The sequence below is a fragment of the Aedes albopictus genome, chromosome 3 (genome assembly GCF_035046485.1).
Source record: "Aedes albopictus strain Foshan chromosome 3, AalbF5, whole genome shotgun sequence".
In the NCBI taxonomy this organism is placed as follows: Eukaryota; Metazoa; Arthropoda; class Insecta; order Diptera; family Culicidae; genus Aedes; species Aedes albopictus.
The window spans coordinates 256,726,995-256,753,046 of record NC_085138.1 but is presented as its reverse complement, the minus strand read 5'-3'; the positions used below and the strand labels follow the sequence as shown (position 1 = coordinate 256,753,046).

Below are 26,052 nucleotides of genomic sequence, written 5' to 3'. Positions count from 1 at the left end.
AATAGAAATTCTTCCATGACACCGTTCCATAAATGTTCCATTGGTTCAGAAATTTCATTTAGGATTCATTTCATGACATTCTGGTAACAAATACGCTACATATTCTACAACAAATTCTTCTAGAAATATAACTACAAGATACTTTCAGAACTTTTATCTATTATGGAAAACATTAGAAATATATGTGTCAAAAAGATCATAATTATTGGATTTAAGTTATTTTTACCTACAAAAAGGCAAGTTTTTAAATGATAATTGCCTTCTCGTAATTCGAATGATTGAACAACTCTGCTGGTTACATTTAATATTTGGAAACTACTTGAAATTGACAAGAGTAGTTCTCTGACTCAATTACCTGCAAGAATCAGCGAAAAGACACAATCGAAGGTCAAGACCATAAACAGTCATCCAAATCGGCGCGTTTCAGCCAAACTGGTTCCTCATCGCACCACCAAGACCCCTACAATATAGCAGTCAGCAGTCAGTATATTATTACTCTGCTGATACCTCACATTCTGATATCACAAAGAACAACGCTTCACCAAACCCGGTTCAGTCAAGCATGACTGAGGCTGACTGTGCTTCGAGAATGATTTTTGTGGATCCTTTCCACAAACGCGACGGACGGACGATGAGTAACGGGGAGCCATGCGAAAACAGAAGAAAAATGCTCAGCATGAATGAGTCAATTTTCTCCGTTGCGCCATCTAGCTACCCATGTTATCTTTAGAGAGAGGGAAGGAAGGCCGGATATTTTCAAATAAGTAGCGCTCTTAATCAGAGCTGCTCGGCTTAATGATAGGTGGAATGATTCACTCGATCCTATATCGACAGCAGGTGAGCTAGACGGATGATAGATTGCACACTTCCCTATAGAGCTCTACAGATACCAGGTTCGCTCGCGAGCAGTATAACCATTACCGTAAAAGTAGCTGACCGAAGCTGAAAACAGCGACAGATTTACCAACACCTTGTCAGCGAAGTGTACTGGCACGAACGCTGATTACAATAATAGCGTAACAACAAGAAGCATTTCGGCTCGGTTGGATTGCTTGCTACTACCACAGCAAGGTTCATTACCAAATTTGGAAGACTTCTCCGGCGGCGATCGACACTCACGCGACTGTTGGAGCGACTTTTTGAGGTATTAGCAGGGTAGCCCGCCAAAAATATCTCCGATAAGGTGAGACGTCTTGATTGAAACTGGAGATATTCTCTTGTGTGATTGAAACAAGTTTATAATTTAATGCCAAATAAGCTGCTCCGGAGTGCATTGATGAATGAAGACCCGTCGCCAGTAATTGACCGTTCATCAGTGGGTGAACTTGTGCGCATGTGGCACCGCACCAGCACCGTGTTGGTGAGTTCTGTGCAAAACGGAAGATGCTGGCTAGTGTCTGCTGCAAGCATTGGTCAACACGACGAGACAAATTGATTGGTACGTATGAATCATCTTGCTTTCCATACACATTACTGAGGTGGATACGTTCCGTGCCACACGAAACGAAAGCTTCAATAACAACGAATACCGACCGCTCTCTGGCTGTTTAGTACCGGCGTAAGGGGAGACGGCACCGCCGCCTTGAAGAGCGGCAATAATGGGATAAGACAATTTACGATTGACGCGTTGAGATATGGAACCGCTCTTCCGGTAGCTGTCTAGCCGGCTTCCGTCGTACTCAGTCGTGGTTTGATTTCTTAGAACGGGAATAGCACACAGTTCACTCAGAGCGGTTCTCGGGTAAAAATAACCCTAGGAATACAATATACTATATTGTGAGGATAAATAAAGTTTTCAAACTTGTCAAATTCATTGTATGCACATATAACAATTAGAAACGATAAACTGTATCCTCTTTTGTTGGAATCTGTTGCAGAAAAAATCTTATGATATATTGTTACGATTTATTGTATAATAATTTAACCATATGAAGTATAGTAATTGTATTGTTTTTGCATTTTCCTTTAAAAATTATCGAATGCGACGTTACTGTACACTGTATTGTTTTCCTACAAAACCTTTTATTAGGATCCAGTAGTGTACTGCGGTGGATTGTGCTTGTTTCCCTACATTTTGGTGACTGCAAGAATGTAAAACATCAGTCCTCTCGTCGCCTATTATCGTGTTTCGCCGAAAACGGAGAGTGAGAGTATTGTTTAACGACGGCGGCGACAGTATGTAGAATGACGACGACGACGACAAAACGGGAGAAAGTTCGTTGAACTTGGCGGCACATCGAAACAACCGGCGACATCCACCCCAACCAACCTGCAGAGATCCTCTTGGAAGAAAGGAACCTATAGGGATGTGAAATAACCGCACCCTCACTCTCTCTGTCTTTCTCTCTGTTGGATTTTCTTTGAACAAATGCGACGAAGGGTCTCGGAAAGGATGCGCCCGGCTCCGTCAGGAAAGACAACTGAGCCAAGTGACAAAAGCAGCGAGGGCGACGAGGGTATGATGGAGAAATGACCTTGCCCTGCGTCTGTCTGGTGCTGTCTCTGCGGATGACTCATGGAAGGGCAATAAAAAAGGTTGGGTACTCGAATCGCAATGTATGTAGGTATATGGTTAGATTGCAAAACGAAAATTTATGAATAATTCTACGCTTATACACAAAACAAACTTCACGAATTTTAGGAAACCATTTCAACCAGCAAACTCTACAGAATCAAGCTTTGCTGTTTTCTGAAATGTATCAGTTCTCGTTGTGAAACCAACGAAGATGGTAGTATAAGAAGTATATACTGAAAGAAATCGTGAAAAAGGAAGAGTCTGATAAAAAATATCATAAAAATACGATAAATTTTATTGTTACAACACCATTTTTTCGAAAAATATTCACCATTAAACGTATTGTAATTTACACGGCACACTCACCATCACCCGTATTGTTCTATACCATTCGGCGAATGGTAAATGGCACTTTTACAATAAAAAATGGTGGTCGTTATGTATCTTAACCATAAAATTTTGAGAAAATTTTCATACACTTTTTCGCGAAAAACAATAGAATGTATTGTGTTTTTATGAGCCATTTCTAGGGCAATTTTCAAAAGATAACAATATATCTTAATGTTTTTTCATTGTTTTTACAATACAAATACAATTAATTGAATGGCGTCAAATGAATCGTTGTTACAATAAAAATACTATAATATTTGTTGTTATTTGTATAGTTTATTGCATTGCTAACTGGACTGCGACAGAGTGCGGAATCAGAGGCGCCTCGTCCACATGTTCGACCTGTTCTTGGAACGGGTATAGGCTGAGAATAAAACTCGCAAAATAATCTTTAAGTAGATATACCAAAAGAATAAACTAAATTTAAAACTCCCACCGCACATACCCCATAACAACTTGCACACAAGGCGCTAACATCGTTCCCGGTTTATGAAGAACGAAAGACGACTCCAAGTCATCCACCGGCAGAAACCAACAAGAGCATGCGAGAGCCAGCCCTGCGCAGCTCTCTCTTGCTCGACTCTTCGAAACTACATGCCACCGGTTCCCCGATTCATGCGAACGATGGATGCTGTTCCCAAACCAACAGTTTTCTCACTTTTTTTGCCTCCGAACGGCAGTGTTCATTCGAATTCATTTCATTTTACTCTGTCGCTCATACGTTCCCTACTCGTCTAGAACCAGCAGCAGCGTTGTCAACGTTTCTTCCCATTTTTCACTTCCCGCCTGCTTCTCACGCGAACACGCACGCTAAGCGCAACCGACTAAAGTCTTTAAAATCATGTTGAAAATTTACAGTTTTAGAATGCTAAAAAATGTATGTTGTATCGTTGTTGGAAATTAAAGGATTATTTAACAATATCTACAAAAATGGAATAACGAACATTGATTGCACAGTATTTATATAAATACTTTGCCAGCTATGCTTACCGATCAGGTTCTCAAATGTGTGTAAATGATTGTTAGCATGCTGGTCGGTATACTCTTTAGAGAAAAAAGCGATGGATACCAGAGGCACACAGCTAAACGCAAAGAGCTTCTTCAGTGGAAAGTTTACATGTGTGTAGCAAAACCAGAAATGAATGAAAGTTTAGACTGTGGTTTCTCGGTTTGTCGTTCTACGTAGGCTGAGAACAACTTGCGCAGCTAGAGCACATTTTGGCACACCCAATGTCGTGCGCGCTTGTTATGCATTACATCCAGCGTGGATGAAGCTGGGGGCCGAATGTTCTCTAGCTCGTTGGCAACGGTTTCCAAATTTTAACTTCGAGGCCATTACGAGCTAAAACAATTTATAGAGGTGGAAATTTCTAACATTTGCGGAAAAGAGAGCATGTTGGACATGATTGAAAAAAAAAACAAGTATCGTCGGTGTGTGAAGAACGTTAGAAAATGACTTCCACCGAAAATGGATTTTTCTAAAAGTATGTTAGATACCAAACTTCGGAAGTCGCTCAAAGGCGCATCTGAATGCGAATCGCATTTTTATTCACGATGAAAATGCGAAAGATATTTTTCAGAAAATGGTTAACAAACAAGAAGATAAAAATCAGCTTATGTTAAAAACCACAATACTAAAACAAAAAAAAACAGCAAGCATAAATAGTATAAAATAACTCTAATGTGTTTTCATTTAGTAAAATAGTAATCTGTAGAACAGGTCAGTCTGCTAGTCACGAGACGCCTCTGTGCGGAATCTTGAAAAAGTGCGATATTGCATCAAATCGTTCCGGCGTCTTCACCGCACTTATTCATCATGAGCTAATGAATAAGTGCGATGAAGACACCGGAACGATCTGACACCAAATCGCACTTTTATTTGAGATTCCGCACTTCCTCGTCGCACTTTTAACTGCGCAATGCGCAATAAGCAGTTTTCGTTTTTGAAAATCCATAGAATTTATATTTCTCGCTAACATTTTATATCCAGCATTTACGAGCACTAACGGCCGCCATAATGATATGCACACTCTGATGTCTGTCTGGTAAGTATTGCTAGGCAGCTGTTGATAAGATCTATCTTCAATCTTTTCAAATAACTGCCAAATATCACAAGTCAGACCTCAGGTCGTATGATCCATGTCATAAATCGTTCACAATTCATGTGGCCATTAGTATCTGTAAATGCAGGAGAAAAATGTTACCGAGAAATATGAATTCTTTGGTTTTTCAAAGGCGAAATTTGTTTACATAACAACAAACATTATTGCATGTTTATTTTAACATCGGTTCAATTGACCCCATTAAACTAATTGAATTTGTATTGTTATCAATGGTAGTTTACTATTTATTAGATTCCTTTAATTTATTGGAAAACATTAGAAAAATCATTGTTCATCTTTTTCTTGCCGTAACATCCTCACTTGGCTAAACCTGCTTTTCAGCTAGTTTTCTATAAGTACTTCCTCAGTTATTCTTTGAGAGTTTCCTCTGCCAACACGGTTTGACGTCTGTCAGTCGTTGAAGTTTTAGCGAATAACATTCGCTAACCGAAACATCTACTGTTCTCAAATTTAAAACGAAAACTCTGGCGTTCGATTTGAATAGGTCGTATGAACAAAGAAATCACAGCAAACATTCGACCTATTCAAATCGAACACCAGAACTATAAAAAAATATGTCAAGTGATTTTGTATTTGATTTTACAAACATGATCCAAGCAACAATAATATTTATTGTAATTTATTTGTTACGAATTGTTTTTAAGTGTAGTTGAGAAACAAACTCTTTTTTAATAAAAAGTCCATGAGAACATTTCAGGCACTTTTGCAACAACTTAAATTAATTTTTACTGATAGTAACTTTAAATTATTATAGAACTATTGAAAAACAATCGAATCAATTAGTCACTAATAAAGCTAATGTTCACTTATTGTACGAACTATATGGGATTGATTTCTATTGTAAAAAGTAACAATATATCTACTATGTGTTTTATTGTGAACAATAAAACCAGTCATATGTTAATAATATTTACCATGTAATGAATGGTAATTTTTATCAGTCGCTGAAAATGCATGAATTCAACACGACACAATTGTTTTCTTGGGAACCATTTTAATAACAATTAAGGTAGTATAACGGTTATAATAACTGCCATCAGCTTTGGAAAGTTGGTTGCAATCTTGATAAAACCAGACATATTACACGGAGGACGATAGAAAACTATTGTGATTAAAGGACAAATGCTACTACCCTCAAAATTGAACTATAGATGACGAAGATATCACCAAATTACTTTTTCCATGTTTTATGAAAGTGACCCCAAACTTTTGGCTGATACATCATATTGAGGGGTGACCCCAATCTTTTGGTCGATGACATGAAGAGTTAATTTACTTAAAAACTTTTTTTTCTAGATTTTTTAGCTAAATTCTGTAAAAAGCAGTTGAAAGCTAATAGAAAATGGGTCATATTTCCGCTCTCATCTTAAATTTTGGTCGACCCAATTCCCAGCGACACTACCGTAAGTTTATATTCATTTTTTTAGAAAATTTTACAACTTTGGGTTAAGTTTACATACAAAATTTTTTGAAAAAGTTTCTTTTATATCATGTTCAAAGTTTCTTTGACTTATTATCTTTTAATGGAACCTAGGGTTTTGAAATCGGATGCAAATTGGCGGAGATATGGGCCTAAAAAATGACATGTTTTTGAGGGGGTGACCCCAAACTTTGATCGGGAGTGTACATATTCGATTTGCATCCTTTTTATGTCGAATGTATATTCTGTTGTATGATTCAAACCCGGTTCTAGTGGTATCTGCAAGTATGCATAAAGACCATTGACCGGTACTGTCTAACCAGCAACTTGCACCCGACTCATTAGACTACTATTTTGCCTACAGGGTGTTAATCGTGCGGAAAGGTGTAAACTAGGACCAGACAAAGGCTTGCGCCGGCTCATAAAAAATCTTCACTAGTACCAACAAGTCTACCGTTGTTCATCTCAGTAAAACAGTAGTGGAGACGGACGGACGATTCTTCGCTTGGTTGTCTAGCCTAGCAAGCTGATCGTATCGATGCCGATTTCCATATCGTACGCGCCGCGGTCGTCGTTCGTCCGTCACCAACAACGGCTATAAATATAGAGCACGTGTAGCCAGAGTAGGGAGAACTCGGAGAAGCGCAAGAAAACCAGAAATAGCACGGTGTAGAATGTGTGCGCTTTCATTTCTGGTATGTATTGCGGCCAGGCCAGCGGCGGAGGAGGGAAGTTAGTTGCGCCGGCCGTCACCAACAAAGCCAAAACCTCATTTTACCCCCGCACAAAATGGAAGATAATGAATGGTGACAACACAAGTGATGATTACCAGTGCTGTTCAATTGAAAGTCATTGTTCTTTAAATTAAATTACCACGGATAAAAGTTTCCATTAAAACACAATACATGAAAATATTACGATACACTTTACATTATCAATCATTAATGTTATTGTTATGTAGATGCGAATGGTCTACCATGGTCCAATGGTCTACCGTTGTATTTAAAGTTCAAACGATATCAAACAACGAATTGTAAATCGTTACATTACTAACTATATATCGTATGGTTCATAACCTTAAACCATATTGTTATTTTATTTCCTTGTTAATGAGATCTACAATAAAATCTATAATAATGTTACAATACAATGTATTGTATTTTAATGTCTTCTCATGTCGTATGACATATATTTTCCCCGTTTTTTTCTTACACGGGTTCAACTTTTATTTTATTCGACTCATTGAAACGCATACAATTTCATCGACCGGTACTGTACAATTCACGTCCGGTCTTTTGGGTAAGAAGCGTTTTATTACCGCACGACACCCAATTCGAACAGCTGTCACTCTATCGCGTTGCTAATAAAATGTAAACAATTTGTGCTCGTTCACGAAACTTTATTTTAAAAATTTGACGTCACTCATCGAAATAATGCTCCTTCCCACCAGTCGTTGATATATTTCATGTCTCTAGTAGTAATTTGAGTTTTGTTTTAGCCAGCTGCCAATCGGCCGGCGTACTTGTTGCCCTTGACGACATCCTACGGTTTCGGTTCGATTCGATTCGACTTGACTTCGACTGCTAGCGCGACCTGGCGAACGCGGACGGACATATATGGATAACGCACGGCGGCACACGTACCCCCACAGAGTGTGCCGTCGAGGAATATGACCCGTCTCGATTTTCGTTTTGATTTTTTTTACCGCTTCTGCAATATCATTGTATCCACGGTGTACGACATTTAGTCCTCTTTTTTGCTATGATTGTACTCAGGTACTCAGGTGCCATTAAAATCGAATTTGCCAACACCTGGGAAGATGATGACGACTGGCAAGCGTGCAGGGTTGCCAGTTCCGTCGCCACATGTGTCTTTATTGTGGACAGATTTGGCAACGGGAGCTTAAGGACAAACGTCTTGAAATCCCGCTTCAACAGTGCATCAAAACTTCAGACGCACAAATCTCAAGAAGCAAGCTTCAAACAACAATGCATTTTATTATTCTGTTTTTGCTCACTTGTAATAAGCTTAAAATAAGAAGATCAGGTGCGCTGATTTTGTTTACGAAAAGATTTGTGCCCTCAAAATCGTGAGTAGGTGCCAAAGTCGGCCATTGTGGCAGCCATATTGGGATTCTAACAAGTTTGTCCTTAACACTAGGCAGAAGGTCTAATGTGATTAGAACCTACATACTGCGGACCTAAGATCGACTCCTAACCTTGACATAATCACGAAAAGTAATGCTTCTATCAACAACCTGATATTCGTGATTATTCAAATTAACAGGGATGCACGAGATAACGTTTAAGAGAAAGGTTGTCTCTATTGAAATACATCTTGTCAGGTCACTATCAGTGGACATTCTACTTTATCGATACTCAAGTATGTACAGTATTATTCTTTGGTATTATATCTACTCACATCTATTTATCTACGCCCTAATGTATATAGCACACATCTATCTATCTATGTACCATTATCAACTGGCTGCCTGCGTATTATTGCACTGCTTCAAGTTACCCACTAAAGCTCTCCATACCAGTGTACATATTGAATAAAATTTCATAAGCTTCGGTCACTTCGACTATATGATGAATGGCAGATTGTACTTAATCTGCAATAATATTTTTAACAGATGGATCTTTTAACAATGGCACTTCGTCCAAAGGTGCACTACGCGCACTGCATAGGCGAATGGCTGTGTAGTTAGGGGTGTCAATCGTCAGGTTGTTTCTTAAGCCTTGGAGTGTGGGTTCGATTCCCGCTCCAGTCGGTGAAAACTTTTCGTCAAACGGAAAGTTCTCCACTGGACCAGTGTGTGTAGATGCTCAGTCTTAGGACGACTGAAAGTAAATCAGTAGTGCGACATCTGGATGTAAATACTGTATTATTTTGCTCCTAGCTAAGCTAAGCAGATTACACATTTGCGAGGTTCTAGAATCGAATGTGAATAACACATTTATAAGGTTTCAAACAAACAAAACTAAAACAACTTATTAACAAATAGAATTTGGACCACCAATGAAACATTATAGAACCCAGGACATTGGCATCCCTGCTAACGAGAGTACGGTATCGTTTTGCTGGTTTTGCGAAACCTTCGCAGAGCATTCTCCACCCACTTTTGACGTGGTCGTTAGGTGATAATTCGCTAATGAACACGCAACGTTTATTTTAAGTCGGTCATTATCTTCGCAGTATCTGCGGTGATGCTTCACACGACAGAATGAGGCCAAATAAACGAAGAATTCGTCTCAAATATTCAGTGTGAAGTCCTACTTCAGCAGCAATGTTTGGCAATCAAAAATGCATTTCAAACATGTCAATGATTGCGAGATAGTCGCCGATGGTGTGGTGTGAATGGTATTTCAGTAGTCAATGTGTAAACTGTCACTCACACACAGAGATGCCAGTCTTTTGATGTAAATATCCACCGAGAGAGATAACTGTACACTCCACCGCCCTGTGAGCAATGCGGTTCACCGTCGTTATCAGTCAAGTTGGTTAATCGCGTCATGATATCAGCCGCACTTGCCAATCGCGATTAGATCATTTCCAATTGAACAATTTCATCATTTGTTTCCATTTTTGGGTAGTCTGACCGACCGAGTATAATCAGCCTTGTCTGGAACTGAGTACCGACCGACCGACCGGCTTTGCTCCACCAATACCGGCGTGCCGATCTGTCAGTTGCTCTCACGAGTGTTTGTGAGTTTCCATCGGAAAGCTTCTCCGATGGCACCAACATCCCCAAACAACCCGGTGCCGGTTCCATCGCTACTACCCTAGCTTCAGAGTGGTGTGCGCGACTGGAGGTATGAGTAATTCAATTCATGAAAACGTATCTCTTTTTCTACGTTGACCATATATGGTAATTCCTTATACACAGTGAGTTGTCTCAGATGATGCAGCAACAACTCCACAACAACGGCACGCGCGATTGTGATTGATATTGGCGAAAGACCCCAACAACAAAGGCCTCTTATTACAAACATCCCGCGCAGCAGCAGCAGAAGCAGCATGGCTTACGTCGGCAAATCGGTCGGTTTCCTCTCGGTTCAGCTTTTATCATCCGGCACCGTATCGAACCGAACACTGAACAATTAGTTTAATTATGCGGCACCGAACGGTACTTTAACGCTAAATATTGTACACGCCATTATTTAGCGCCTGTTTGCGTTAGCGAAATCGCAGGGCATGGATCGCCGTGATATTTGTTTATCGGTTGAATTTTGGAAGGTTCCATGTTGGTGATGTCGGGATCCAACCAGCGTGCCGCTCGCCACCATGTGGGAGAGCTAGATTTTCTATTTTTGCCCCCGGTCGTGTGTTGATGATGATCTCTTGCTTGGTTGTAACGCGCTGGCTCATCGACACTTGCAACAGCAGACGACGACGACGACGAGAAACCGGGTTGGCTTGAAAAATAAAAGCCAGCAATTGCTCCTCCAGTGTTGGTGGAGTTCCATGTTCTTGTGCAAGTGGGTGGTGGGATCGTACATCGGTCTCGGTCGCGGATTCGCGAAAAGAGAGAAAACAAAATAGCAATGGTCGTCCACCGCGAACGTTACCCGTTCTCCAGTGGGCGACGGCTTCTTCTCCTAGAGACGATTGTCTGTCGTTGTTTGACACACACGCAATCGTTTCCTTGCGTCTTCCTTCACGCTCTTCAATGTCTTAGTCCTCTGGCTGTGACGTCCCCCTTCTGATATCATTTGCGAGCGGACTTAATCGGCTCTTCATCCGTGAAGATTCTAGTTTATCTAGTTTAGTATTTTTGCAGTGGTTGATCGGAAGTGTGTTGGTACAGATAGCGTAGTGATTACTCACTTTAATCATTGCAGGTCGATTGCGGTATGTTACCTCGATGTTCAATATCCTAGTAAGCCACCAACACCGTAATTGCTTTTCGTGAACTATATTGGAAAGTTATGCGAGGTTCAAACATTTGAACCGCATGATCTCTTCGACCTTTGTGGAATATCACGATTCACGAATAATATTCGTGAGGCCAGCTGATCAATTTCTCCTTTCGTAAATATCTCCACTTTTAGTGTTCACCTTACCCTGTCCGCTTTCTCTTTGTTTGAAATCGAGCAATGTGAAGGGACTCATGCGATGATATAGGAGCGATTTAACAAAGCATTCGAGATGTTGCGTATTCCATTCAGGAAGTAGACTGCATATTTCATCGGTTTTAATTTCCAGTGAGCTAGGTCTGCCGTTAAAAATGAATGAAGATGAAAAGCATTGCCGATGAACGATCCATGTGGTTAGGTGGGAAGCTTTTTTGACTGTCAGCTTCTGATGGCGTTGATACTGCTCCTCCAAAAATCGATGTACATGCCGCAATATCAAGTCGAGCGTTAGTTGTTACGTAGAGAATAACTCCAATCAAGCTTCGGCAGTTTCAAGTATAACTGAAATTTCCTTCGTTTCATGTTCATTTCATAATACGAGGAAATACGACATATTTCCGATGATCACGAACAGCTTATATTTCTGATGCAGCTTCTGCTCCAACGAATATATCATCAACCAACATAGGCCGAGGTCTTCATACCAATGTTCTTGATAAACAAACAGAAGTCCGTCTTGCTCTGATGGAAATTGATTTTTATAAAGGCATTAAGCAGCTGCTGATTTCAACATTTTTAAGGTCCTATATACTCTTCCTTACTCTGCAAATCAGATTATCTTGGCCTTCCACATGCTCAGGTGGTATTCATATGTAAATTATCTCTGGGAACTCCCCATATAAGTATGCGGTGTTGACATCCAGCTGCTTGAGTATCAGAAGTGTTCGCAATGTAGTACTGCTCATTACAGGAGCAAATATTTCTTGATAATTCTGCCAGGGTGGAACTCTTGGCAAATAAACGGGCTTTGAACTTCGTGACTTTTCCGAGTTTTCTCCGAAATAACCATTTGCACCCCATACACTGCCAGTAGGAGGCTGGCAGTCTAACAAGATCTCATATTCCGTTTTCGTGATGTGATTTGAATTCATTCAACATGGCGACCTGCCATTCGATTGCTTTCGGTGAGTGCAGTGCTTCTTTCAAATTTACCGGGACGTTTATATATCAGCGAAATTCGTAGCCACCAAAGCTTGGAATCTTCAGCATTTTTCGATGCTTCTTCTTCTGTCAGTCTCTCGACACTAACGTTTTCGTCCAGATTGTTAACATTATAACACTCTTCAAGTTACTCACATTCGAAATCAACAGTGAATTCTTCAAACTCGATTGATTCATCGCTACGAACTGTAGCTGCATTATGATCTTCTTCTAGAAATGTATGCATCTCGACAGCACGATTGCCAATCACAATCACTTCTTAACAGTGTTGCATCCATGCTTTTGGAAAATTACAACGTAGTCACCGTCGGTAATCTATTTATCGAAAGCGAAGTGTAATTGAGCTTCCAGCATTTGTGAACTAACCTTTTTCACATGACGTTACATAAGCTGTTTTGATTCCTATGAACGGGAATGATGCTATGCTTCCTTCTGGAATTCAATGGAACGAGATTTCTGGCACGTTGCACCGGAATCCAGAAATCAGAGCTTCTGTTCAACCGTGGCAGTGGCAACATCCGCCACTTCAACTCCGAAACAAGCTCTCCGGAAATGATCCATTTCATGACAATAACGAAGCATTCTCTTCTTTGCTTCATGGGACTTAAACTTCTCACAATTCGTGTTGAACTATTTAATTATTTATTTGTTTACATCAACAGCCATAATATTGTCTCAAATGATGTTTCCATGTTTGATGTTGACTTTGTAGGAGATGTAGTCCAAACTTGCCTTTTCTTTCCACGCTGGTACCAAACATTTGAGCGAAACTATATTTACCGATCCAACAGTTTCTTCGACCATTTGCTTAAATTCTTCGTCGGTTACGTTGGAAACGATTAGTGATGTGTTGGAGAATCCTTGAGATTGGATGGAATGATCAAGCTTTGTAGAAGTAAAAAGTGATGAGTTTAACACGCTTGAATTGCTATCGCCACTTTGTCCCAATTGAAATGATGATGCGTTCAAACTGTCGAATTATTTATGGCTCAGCTCATCCAACACTTCCTTCATTCTTACCATTTTCACTTTAAACTCAGCTACTTCACTGGTGGTTACAGCACAGAGAAACAGACGTCACACTCTCATCGCTTCCCATCGATCACCTTTTTAACGTGTAATTCAAATATTCAGTAGTAGGTCGATTGGCCACTCGCGGCGCTGGCATCGTTTTTGCTCCTGTTTGACGTTTGCTCACTACCGCCATCTAGTGGCGGCCCGGCCAAGCACAGTACATTTAGCATTGCGCGATTATGTTTTCGTGACGATGTTTTTTGATGAAGTTTGTTCTAAGTGTTACGTCTGTTTCTCTGTGGTTACAGTATCAGTGGTACTCGCATTTTTAGTAGATCTGCGTTCCTCCTTGGCTCAGCGGCATTTGTTGCATATCCAAAGAATATTCAGATTCATATATGTGATCCCTTCCGCTACTGACAATCTTAACCGTTATGTGGCCGGCAAACTTTTTGCTTTTTTCTACACCGTGTATTTTAAATAAGTGGTGGGTACCCGGGTACCCTGCCGGCCACATAAGGGTTAAGTACACTGCATGGAATAGAAGTGCGTTTTCACATTCTCGATGCAGGTAACCACAGGGTCGTTGCAAGAGATTGTGTCTTTACACTGATGACAAGTTGAGAGAACCATAATGCGGTACATATCGTTATCCCTATTCGGTTGAAACTCAGTTTCCGTCGAGTAGACGGCAGATGGCTTGGCGTTCAATATGATGCTATATGAGTAGCAGGAACAATGGCAATGTAGACAGCAATAATACGCTTAACGCGATAGCTTTTTATTTTGTCATCCACGGCGGCGAAAGAGGTTTTAGCATCAACGGATTGTTGAATCGAAAACAAATTGCTACTGATTTAAACTTAAATCGCGGAATATACCAATAGCACCGAGAAATAGCATCTAGCTATAGCGAGTAAACACACATCTCGCCGACCCTAGTGGAAACTTGTTGATCATAGTCGTCATTTTCGATAGATGACTAAGGTGAAACATCAGTCTAATACAATTCTGCTTCTCTTGGAAATCCGAGTTTTACATTGCATATCTAAATGATTTTCTGACCCCTGAGATTTCTCTAGGAGTTTCTGAGATTGAACCAGATGTCCCTTTTATATTTCTCCTGAAGTTTCTATGGGGATTCTTCCAAGCATTCCATCATGATTTGGAATTTTACCCTGGATATCGCTAGAGATCCTCTTGAAATTATTCCAAGAGTTCTTTCTGAGATTAACCCAGATGTTCCTTCTGATGTTTTCTCTATGAGTTTCTGCGGGGATTTCTTGAGAGTTCACATGGAAATTCTTCCAAAATTTGTTGGAGAAAATTCAACTCCAAATGTTCCTTCTAGGATTTCTCTACGAGTTTCGTTTGGAGTTATCCCAGAAGTTCTTTCAGAAATTCTCCGAATTTTGTTTACAGTCTTCAAAGAGATCCGCCATTATTCTCTAATCTTTATGGGATTCGTCTAGAACTTCTTCAGGAATCTGGGAATACTGTAGGAGAATCTTCTGCAACTCATCTATGACTTCGTTTCTGAAGTTCACCAAAAAAAAGCTTTAGCTAGATTTCCTCTAGAATCGTTTTTGGTATTACTCCAGCTTTACCTACTGACTATCCTCCAAGAAATCCTTTTGCGAAGCAGTTTTCAATCAACGATCATACCATGTTGAAAACACCAGTAGTTCTCGTCCGATCACTGAAGTTAAGCAACATCGGGCGCGATTAGTACCTAGATGAGTGACCGCTTGGAAACGTCGCGTAGAAAGAGCGAGCAATGGCGCTTAAGCCTAGGCTTTCTTATGTCCTGGCTCGAAATACCTTTGTCCCATCCCAGGAAGAGGGGCTCCAAAGGAGTGACATCAACTTTCTTAGCAACGTCACTCCCAACGTTTTTGCTTCACGTTTATGACACGATACGAAGCGGTTGACGAGATGTCGCTGTTCCATAGTTTTGTTCAATTGTATTCAAATAATGACGCTGCACAGTAGGCCTGACCGCTTCAAGACTTGTAAAACATCTCTGATGCCTTGCAAGTATTGATGATTAGAAAAAATGGTAGAAGTAGTCGATTATATCATTTTCCAGGAGGATTCTTTCTGGCTATGCATGTGTAGACTAGACTACACTAGAAACCCTTTTGCGAAGGAGTTTTATGAAAATTTTATATATTCCCTTCTGGGAATCCTCCGAAGGTTTCTTCAGGATTTTTTTTTTTTTGAAAATCCTCTGAGAGTTGCTTCGGAAAATCATAACAGTTCTTCTTGGGAATCGACAACGGCAAAACGGCAAGCACGGAATGTACTTAAACTGCCGTTGCCGTTCCGCTTTGTCGTTCCCAGCTCACAGTGAGAACGGAAAACTCGTGAGTAAATAAATGCTTGCTTGTTATTTATTTTGATTTGTTCTGTTTAAAAATATACAATCGCGCAAATTCGCATTCTGGTATTTCTCCTGAAATTCATTCTGAGGCTTTCCCAAGTGATCTCTATATGAAACATTCCTAGGAATCCTCCAAAAGTTCCTTCTGAGATTCCTCCAGGAGTTCCTTCCACGATTCCTACAGGAGTTCCTTCTGGGATTTCTCCAGAAATTCATTCTAGGATTCCTCCAGAAGTTCCTTTTAAGATTCCTTCGGGAATTCCTTCTAAGATTCCTTTAGAAGTTCCTTGCAGAATTTCTCCAGAAGCTCTTTCTGGGATTTCTCTAGATGTTCCTTCTGGGATTCCTTCAGGAGTTTCTTCTAAGTTTCCGTCAGGAGTTCTTTCTAGGATTCCTGCAGGAGTTTCTTCCAGGATTGCTGCTGAAGTTCCTTCTAGGATTCCTCCAGGAGTTCCTTCTAAGATTCCTTCAGGAGTTCCTTCTAAGATTCCTTCAGGAGTTCCTTCTAAGATTCTTTCAGGGGTTCCTTTCAGAATTTCTCCAGAAGCTCTTTCTAGGATTTTTCCAGAAGTTCCTACTGGAATTCCTCCAGGAGTTCCTTCTAATTTGTAATTTTGTAATTTATTTATTTAGAAAACGGCAGCCTGTTAGTTATTACAACTTTTGCTCAGGTCAAGGAAAGGTGAATCGGACAATTTGACATTAGTAATTAGTGAAGGAAATCAATTAGAACCTATTAGCTATCAATTTAGACAATCTAACAAAATATTATTATTGGAAACCACTCTTGAATGCTGTTAGTGTAGGCTTCTGCTTCAGGGCCAAAGGCAGATGATTCCAGAGTGATGCTCCGCTGATAAGGACACTCTTCCCGCTAGACGTTGTATGATGTGGTAGGACGAAGGAGCGTGCTCTAATGTTCGCCCCCGGTTGAAGATGTTGAAGCAGGTACGGCGGTAGTTCACGGAGGTAGCCGCGTCGTAGGAAGCAGCAGACACGAAGTTTATAGTTGTCCAGGAGGTCCCTTCCCAGAATGGTATGGCGTACCTCTTCCGTGGTATCCCGTCGGCGAAGACCGTAAACAAAGCGTACGGCCGATTTGAAGCTTCGGTGTAGCTGCTGCTTTAGTGCTTCCGTCAATCCCGAGTAGTATACAACATCGCAATACGTATACAGTGGTACGATGACAGCTTGAACGAGTTTTTTCCGGGTGGCGAGCGACAACACACTCTGAAATCGACGAAAAGTCCGCAGTGTGCTGTAGACCCGTTTCACCACATCGTTGACTTGGTCTGTCCAGCATAGTCTCTTATCCATAGCAAGACCCAGATTGGTAACTTTATCGGACAGCTGAATGGGTTCTCCACAGAAGACAATATCGTTCTGAGGGATGACATTGTCTTCCCTACTAAACACAATTGCCTGGGTTTTCTTAGGGTTCGGTGTGAGCATATTGTGCCGGGTCCAAGCTTCGATCGATATCAGGTCTCGGTTGATGATGTCTACCAGTCTATCAACCTGACTGATAGGGCCAGAAACGTAAATCTGAAGATCATCGGCATAGAGCTGGTATTTGCACTTCAGGACACTCGGTAGACTGTTTCCTTCAGGAGTTTCTTCGAAGATTCCTTCAGGAGTTCTTTCTAGGATTCCTGCAGGAGTTTCTTCCATGATTCCTCCAGGAGTTCCTTTCGAGATTTCTCCCTCAGAAACGACTCCTGAAGGAATTCCAGGAGAGAAATTCCTGGAGGATCTCCTGGACATTCTGGAGGAATCCCGGAAGAAACTCCTGAAAAAATCCCGAAATGAATCCCGGAAATAATTCCTGAAGGAATCCTGGAAGAAATTCGTGAAGGAATCTTGGAAGGAATTCCTGTAAGGAAATTTTTAAGGAATCCCTGAAGGAGTTTCTGAAGGAATTGCTGAGGAAATCCCGGAAAGGAAACCCATTGGCAATGGGTTGTCCCACTTTTAACGGGAACTGAGTAAGAAAACAATGGATTTTTCGATTTCTGAGTAAGACCAACTCAGCCACTGAGTAGAAATTTTTCTCTGTGTAGGAATCCTCTACACACCAATTTTTTTGAAACGCTTCCAGCACAAAAAAAAACAGCAAAATAAATTGCTGAATTTCAGCAAATTTTTTGCTGAATTTCAGCGCAACGTTGCTGATCAACTGTCAAAATTGCTGGATGATTCAGCAAGTTTAAAAATAATTGCTGATATTCAGTAAATTCGTATTGCTGTATGAAATCAGCACAAAAAAAATCAGCAAAGTTTGCTGAATACCAGCAAACAAAATTTTCAGTGTAGGTATTCCTTGAGATGACCCTCCAGCAGTTCTATGAATATCCAAGGAGAATAAAATTACCATTCAAGCACCCCCCGTCGTATCAAAAATCGTGCATCACTTTCATCGTGTTTCATGCGTGTGAGTCATGCAACTATCTCGCACACACACACAAACACAACCGATTCCCACATTCATGTGCGTGTGTGAGTGAATGACCAGTCAGTCAAGTTGCACACACAATCACGCAATTTCCTTCACTCGTCGCCGTCTTCGAGGGCCGTGGGTGAGTGGTGAGTGGATGGAAACACCCCACTTCTCCACCAGCCCGCACCCAAAACCCAACCAATCCGCAACAAACCCAAAAACCGATATCGGCTCTCGATGTCTGTCTGTCTGCGTTGAAGTAAACGGAACGAAAGCGACGGACGGATGGATGGCGAACAGCGCCGCGCCAGTGTGTGACTGACTGGCTCGCTCACCGCCGCCGCCGTCGTTTCTTTTTCTTTACACATTTTCTTGGGTTGGATTTTTTTCGGTTCCTCCTTTTGGATACCGGCATGCGGTTTTCCGCACAAAAATTTTGCCATGTTTAAATTTATCTTTCCGGCACACACACAGTAGATTACCCTTGAACGACAAAACGCATTTTTTCGCCACAATGGAACCGAAAAGCGGCCTTTTTCCTGTAGGCTGCAAGAATTTCATGATCATTTCTGACGAACGACCGAGATGCACTTCACGCCATCACTCTTGACATTTTATTGCTCTGGGAAAAAATGTGTTTATTGAAGCGAAAGAAGAGAAATCACCGAGGAGCAAAGACACCCCGATTTACAGCCACTTAAATCTAGTAATTTAAACTTTCACCTACCATTTTTGCACGAACTGTTTCTGATTCTCACTTATTTAAACAATAAACTGCAAAAGAGAAACAGAAATTTCGATCAGAAACCGACGAACACTGGCACCTTCTTCGAAGATAAAAAGATTTTCGGCAAAACGAGCTTTTTGCTTTTTTCCACTGCTCACACGCGAATCGCGGAAGGGGCGCTGTCTATCCCCTTTTTTTCGACGGCTACAGTTCCTATTATTCCAGCTCTCGCTCGTCGGAAGGGGAGTCGCCGGAGGAAACTCGCAGTTCAACGTGCAGAATTTTATCACCACCGATTTGTCACACCTAGGAGTCGATTGATAAAAGGAAAAAAAAACCCTCACCGCACACCTTTTTTATCAGCACAGCACACCAAGAGACGAGACCGTTCCGCCACAGAAGAGGAAATACTGAACTTTTATCGACAGGCGATTCGAAAAACTGAAAAATTACTGCCGCGTACGCGAGTGAAACGACGACTGGTGCCGCGAGTCACCACTGCCTTGACTAATAACGAGCCCGAAAGAGATAGCGCAACCGCTTTTCCGCCCGACGATGATCGAACACGCCCGCGTTTGTGTGTGTGCGGTGTGGTGCGTTTTTCCTCCTTTCTTCTCGCCGACCTCCTCCAGAGACCAAGAGCTAAAAAACTTCAACCGTCCGTCCGCACACGGTTTGCAGTGGAGAGGATATTCCTATTTTCAGCTAAAATAATCTTCGGATTCCTCGCTGCAGCAGGAGGACCACCAAATACGGCGCAGCGGAATGAAAGAGAAACTAGATAATCGCGAATGTATTCCGATTTCAATCAGTGCTACTACACGGACACAACGGTTATCCAACTACGAAAAACTGAACTTACTCCTTCGACACACTGAAGCGGACTGACACCGAAGCCGGTAAGCTCAGGCTTTCGTTGTTGCGTTGCGACGCTTTTGCTCGGTCACTCACTCACTCTGCAACGGGCTCTCGGTTTGACATGTGAGTGCTTTTGAATATGCAAGTGGTGCCAGTACCTATTTTTTAAAATTTAGAGCAAACCCACCACTCCACTTTTCCCACGTTCTAAAATGAAACCCGATAAAAACCCTCTGCCTTGCGGTTTTGTCCGTTTTGGGTGAGAAACTCGACACAAAGTGCCCGGCACACTTTCGGCACATTTCTGAAGCTGGCTGTCATCAAACTGGCAGCACTTTTTTGTGATTTTTTAGGAGAGGAGAAAGGAAATAACGAAGACAACTTGTGTTAACCGTGTTAACAGTTTGATAAAAAAATGCAACTATACCGGGTGTTGCTATTCATTGCAACATAATTGGCTTCTTTAGTGGTGTTAAGATAATTCCATATTCTGAATCTGCATGCCAAACTGAGCCGAAATTCAAATTTTCATCAATTTTGGTGAACGGGAACCTATTGAAAAATCAATTCGAAATTTGTATGGGAGCGATTTGTCAAATCACCCCTCGTCGCATTTTGTACTGAGAGGAGCTGTCAAGCAGTTGCCCAGCTGTCAAATTGTGATTTCAAAAAATCTCTTTGAAATTGATTTTAAATACCAAAATAAAGTTCTAAAAATTTGAAAAAAATCATAGCGGCTCAGAATAAGGTGCTCTTTCGTTTAAAAATAAAAAATCATTTATTTTTTCTTAATTTAAAAACCCAATTGCTAATCTCCAAGCTAATCTATCTATCTATCTATATATATAAAAATGAGTTTGAAGTTCCTTTGAGGCAACAAAACTCAAGAACGGGTGAACCGATCAGGATGACTTATGCAGGGTTTGAATCGTAATCATAGTGGCTGTGTTTATAAGCAGAAAAAGTTACGAAAATCCACTAGAAAAGTAAACAAAATGATAAAGTACTGATTTTTTATGAGCCGGGAACAAATTCAGCGTGATCAAAATTAAATCAATCTAGAGTGCGTTGCTGCAATGACCTCAGCAGTTGTCAAACAACCACAGCTTGGCAAGACAAAGTTTGCCGGGACAGCTAGTCTATCTATTTATCTATCTATATATATAAAAATGAGTTTGAAGTTCCTTTGAGGCAACAAAACTTACAAACGGCTGAACCGATAAGCATGGCTCTTACACGGTTCGATTCGTATTCATGTTGGCTGTGTTTACATGCCGAAAAAGTTACGAAAATTAACTGAAAAAGTAGACATATTAAGAAAATACTTAAATTTGTACGAACTGGGTACAAAATCAACATGACCGCCATAAAACCAATCTAGAGTGCTGTGCTGCAATGACCTGAACAGCTGTCAAACCACCACTGCTGGCAAGACAAAGTTTGCCGGGACAACTAGTTTCATATAATTCAATCTCAACTACCTGAGCATGGCGGGGTTTTCATCTAAATATGGCGGGCTTTATAAATATGATTTATTGGCATTCCGGAGACGATATCGAATGTTTTAACCTGCGAAACGAAGAGCTACAAATCCTTTGGAATAACAGATGATGGGACGCATGATTAGGACGAGGCTGAATTTTGGGCTTTCTAGAGCCAAGCACAGGATTTTCTTCATGCCAACAATTTATGGAGGAATACCGCATATGTATCTGCCGGAAAAATCTAAATTCGTATACTATACTGCCGGTGGACGCATAAATGTCACATGTGCAAAAACAGACAATCGAGAAAATCGCGTCCAAAGTTCGAAAACGTAAATTGTCTCAACTATGAGGCATAAATGCCGAATCGTGTTCTAGCATCAACCAATTTTGAATTTGAGCATTAATTTTTGTTTTAGTGCGATTTTAAAATTTCATAGGTTTTCCAATGAAACGTGACACTTATGCGTCCACTTTTCAGAATGTGACAAATCGGCGTTGCATTTTTATCAACAATTTTCGGAACAAACTACCTATATATATTTCCCTATATGGTAGTACACCATGATACATGGTCATGGGCTGCAAAATCTCAATATTGCCAGAAATGCACATGTGACAATTATGCTTCCACCGGCAGTATAGGGTAACCAATGTAATTTGGACCCCCATATATTTTGGACCCCCTGGATCGCATTATCGCAACTTTCACAGATTTAATGAAGAAATGACGAAATTTTTTAGAATCGTTAGTTAAGTTAGATTGCTCTGCACGGGCAGCAATCATTTACTCTCACTGGAAATATCATTATTTGCCTTGAAATTAACTTTTTTTCAATTTCGTCATCCGTGCAAGTGTCCCAACATGTTTACAAAAAGAGAATGCGGCGCTGAGAAAACTTGCAGTTGTAAACAAATACGTTTTTCATTCTAGCGCACTAAATTCGCAAATTTCGTCTAATCAGCCATTGTCGATCAAGTAATTAGGATATGATTCAGCATATTTAAGTGGCAGATTCTTTGAACGTAGTTCCAAACGGATTTAAACACCGGGTGTCCAAAATATATGCTGAAGAGGGTCCAAAATACATTGGGGTGTCCAAAACAGTGAAAACTGATGCTTCAAACATAAGCTATTTTCATCAAATTTTCAGCCAGAAATGACCTTGTGGGTATTTTCAACTGACAATAAAGGCTTTTACGATGATACTAACATCATCATAATGTGTAACACCCGCTGAATCTGTTTGATTTTGACCTAAATTCAAACTAATGTCCTCTAGGGGTCCAAAATTCAACCGTTACCCTAGATCTTTGCAGGAATGTTCTTGAATTGAGAACGCTAACCCTGACCCAAACATTGGTTCGATTAAGAATTCATAAAGAAATAAATTGTAATTGTAATTTTATTAGTTACGACACCCTGTTGGATACATTTGTATACCTATTATAATAAATAAAGAAACATTCTAGGATACATTTGATCGTCGATTGCAAATTTCGCAGTTCTGAGAGAAATAAATCTCTGGAGGAATGTTTTGCTCAAAATAAACTGTACAGACATGAATTGAATCGCAGCAGAATCAGCGAACGGTTATGATTACAAAAAAATCAGGATCAGGAGGACACATGTCATCAAATCAAAATCTATTGGAGTGTGAAGCGTCAAGACTAACAATCACAGTAGTCTGTAGAACACTACAACACATCACAGTAACCCTACACTCCCAAATGTCATTAAGTTAGTTTAAATAAAGTTTCATTCCTGTTCCAACCACTGTACGAACAAGTTGTTCTTTCTACGGCTCCGATTATATACCAATAGGTTATGGGCCTTGCCTAGAAAGTTTTTTGAAGTACTGAAGAATAGTTTATCGAACCAAAGGAATTCCGACAAAGATGAATACGCAATACGGCGGAGGTGACATGGCTACCGGATCTGGTCGAAGTCAAGCTGGAACGATCGCTGCTGGTGCAAGTCGAAGCCACAATCCATTAAGTTTGCCGTCAATTCAGTTGCTGCAGGGACGCGATAATTGGTCCACCTGGCGTTTTGCTGTGCAAACATTTTTGGAGTTGGAAGATTTGTGGGACGCTGTGAAGCCTGGAAGAAACGCCGATGGAACATTTGCGGAAGTGGACGTGATGAAGGACAGAAGAGCTCGTGGCAAGATCATACTCTTACTGGATCCTGTAAACTACGTTTACGTCAAGGACGTTTCAACAGCTCGGGAGACGTGGTCGCGCTTGGAGGCAGCATTCGAGGACTCCGGTCTAATTTCAACGATTCTGGAGAACTGTGCGTCCATGTAGGTCTTTGTGAACAGCATCATCGCAACAGCCCACCAGTTGCGCGGTATTGGTTTCGATATTGGAGACGAATGGATCGGGACGTTGCTGCTCGCCGGCTTGCCTGAAGAATATCGCCCAATGATAATGGCAATTGAGAACTCCGGGTTGAAGATAAGTGCTGATGTTATCAAAACCAAACTCTTGCAAGAAGTAAGTATACCTTCAACCGGGGCTGCATACGCAGGCAAGAAGCAAGTATGGAAGCAAAGGCAAGATGCAAATACGAAAACGGCAAGCAACGGTCCAAAGTGTAGAAACTGCAAGAAGTTCGGGCATATAGCAAAATATTGTCCAGTGAAGGTTTCGAAGCACGAAAATGGAAAAGCGTGGTGTACCGTATTATCGACGATCGCTGAGGATGATCAGAATTGGTATTTTGATTCGGGAGCATCCGGCCACTTCACGAAGACGGAAGAATTGCTGGAAAATTCACGTAAGTGTGGTGGAAAAGTCGTTGCAGCCAACAAAGGTGTCATGAACGTCGTTGCGAAAGGAACGGTTAAGATATACCCCGAATGCTGCCCTGAAGATTCGCCAATAGAGATGCATGATGTCCAGGTAATTCCAGAACTGTCCGTTAATTTGATTTCCGTGAACCAGATAGTGAAGCGAGGCCACGAAGTGAAGTTCAGCATGGACGGAGTTCAAGTCATCAATCCATCGGGACAAGTCATCGCTACTGGTTCCAGACACAACGACCTTTTCAAGTTGGACCAACTGGTGTCACGTAGGGCGTTGGCATGCTCTTCCTCGGAGAACCTGGACCTGTGGCATAGACGAATGGGACACCTCAACATCAAAAGCCTACATCGTTTGACGAATGGAATGGTTACCGGTATGGAAGTCTCGAAGCACCCTACGCAAAAGTAGACCTGAAATGTAAAGTTTGTGCGATGGGAAAGCAAACGCGTTTACCATTTCCGAAATCAGGATCAAGAGCGAATGAACTTCTGGAGCTGGTACATTCTGATATTGGCGGACCAATGGAGGTCTCATCTCTGGGTGGCAGCCGCTATTACCTGACGTTTACGGATGACAAATCGCGCAAGATTTGGATCTATTTTCTGGAGGAGAAATCTGGAGAAAGCGTCTACAAGGCATTTGAAAATTTCCGAAGCATGGCTGAAAAACAAACGGGTAAGCAGCTAAAAACTCTCCGAACAGACAACGGCAAGGAGTTTGTGAACAAGCGATTCGAAGACCACCTACAGCGTTTGGGCATACGGCATCAAACTTCGGCGGATTATACTCCAGAGCAGAACGGACTGGCGGAACGATGCAACCGCACCATCGTTGAAAGAGCAAGATGCATGCTGTTCGAAGCACACCTTCCCAAAACGTTCTGGGCCGAAGCAGCCGCGACAGCGGTGTATTTAATAAATCGATCGCCACCCAAAGGACACCAAATGACCCCGGAAGAAGCTTGGAGTGGTAGGAAGCCTGACCTAGCCCACGTGCTTTTTTTCGGATCACCTGCAATGGCGCACATCCCTAAACAAAAACGCAAGAAGTGGGATCCGAAGGCTTTCGAGTGCGTTCTAACTGGTTTTGATGAGGACACGAAGGCTTATCGTCTATGGGACCCTGCATCAAGAAAGCTGGTCAAGTCTCGAGATGTGACGTTTCTCAGCGAGCAAGCACAGACTGTCGTACAAGACGTACAGATTCCGGTGAACCCCAAATCGAAGATCGTTAGTTTGGATTACGTGGAAGTAGCTTCATACGAACCTCAACCCATTCAAGATGCAATCGAGGAACCGGACGAAGTAACAGCCGCTGAGGCAATCGATGAAACAATGCCGAGAGATGAAACTATTATCACGAGTGATGAAAGCGACGAAGAATTTCAAGATGATGCAGTTCCGACATGTTCTCAGCATCAAGTTCCATTCCAACAAGAAACACTACCATTGAGACGAAGTGGAAGGGAGCGCTATCTTCCAGACAAGCTGCGTGATTTCTTCTTTCCAAGTCGAGGTTTGTCGTCAAATCGTTTTTCTGGTGACGAGAACGAAACTGGTGACACCATGGAGAATTCAAACCGGAACATGGATCTTGTGACGAACCAACCTCAACAAGGACTGGTGACTATGGATAATGCAGCTGGCGATAGTGACCCCCGTACTCCAGCTGAAGCTTTAAATGGTGCCAAGTCTCAAGAATGGATGGACGCAATGGATGACGAATACCGTTCCCTGGTCGAGAATGGTACATGGGAGCTAGTCGAACTACCATCAAATAGGAAGGCCATTGGATGCAAATGGCTATT

General features: G+C 41.4%; 1 protein-coding gene across 3 annotated transcripts in view; it reads right to left on the bottom strand.

Annotated features, from left to right (window-relative positions):
* LOC109422355 (cofilin/actin-depolymerizing factor homolog) overlaps positions 1-20,036 on the bottom strand; it is a 43,534-nt gene extending 23,498 nt beyond the window's left edge. The window contains exons 1-2 of one of the 3 annotated variants that reach the window (XM_019697079.3): positions 19,952-20,036; positions 19,090-19,136 (exon numbers count right to left, since the gene is read on the bottom strand). In XM_019697079.3, coding sequence (XP_019552624.1) covers positions 19,090-19,092 — 3 coding nt within the window. In that variant the 5' untranslated portion in view covers positions 19,093-19,136; positions 19,952-20,036. Of the gene's footprint in view, positions 1-19,089; positions 19,139-19,438; positions 19,599-19,951 lie in introns of those variants that run through there. The other 2 variants (XM_062860369.1, XM_062860368.1) reach the window with 2 other exon arrangements.
* Between the last annotated feature and the right edge of the window lie 6,016 nt (positions 20,037-26,052).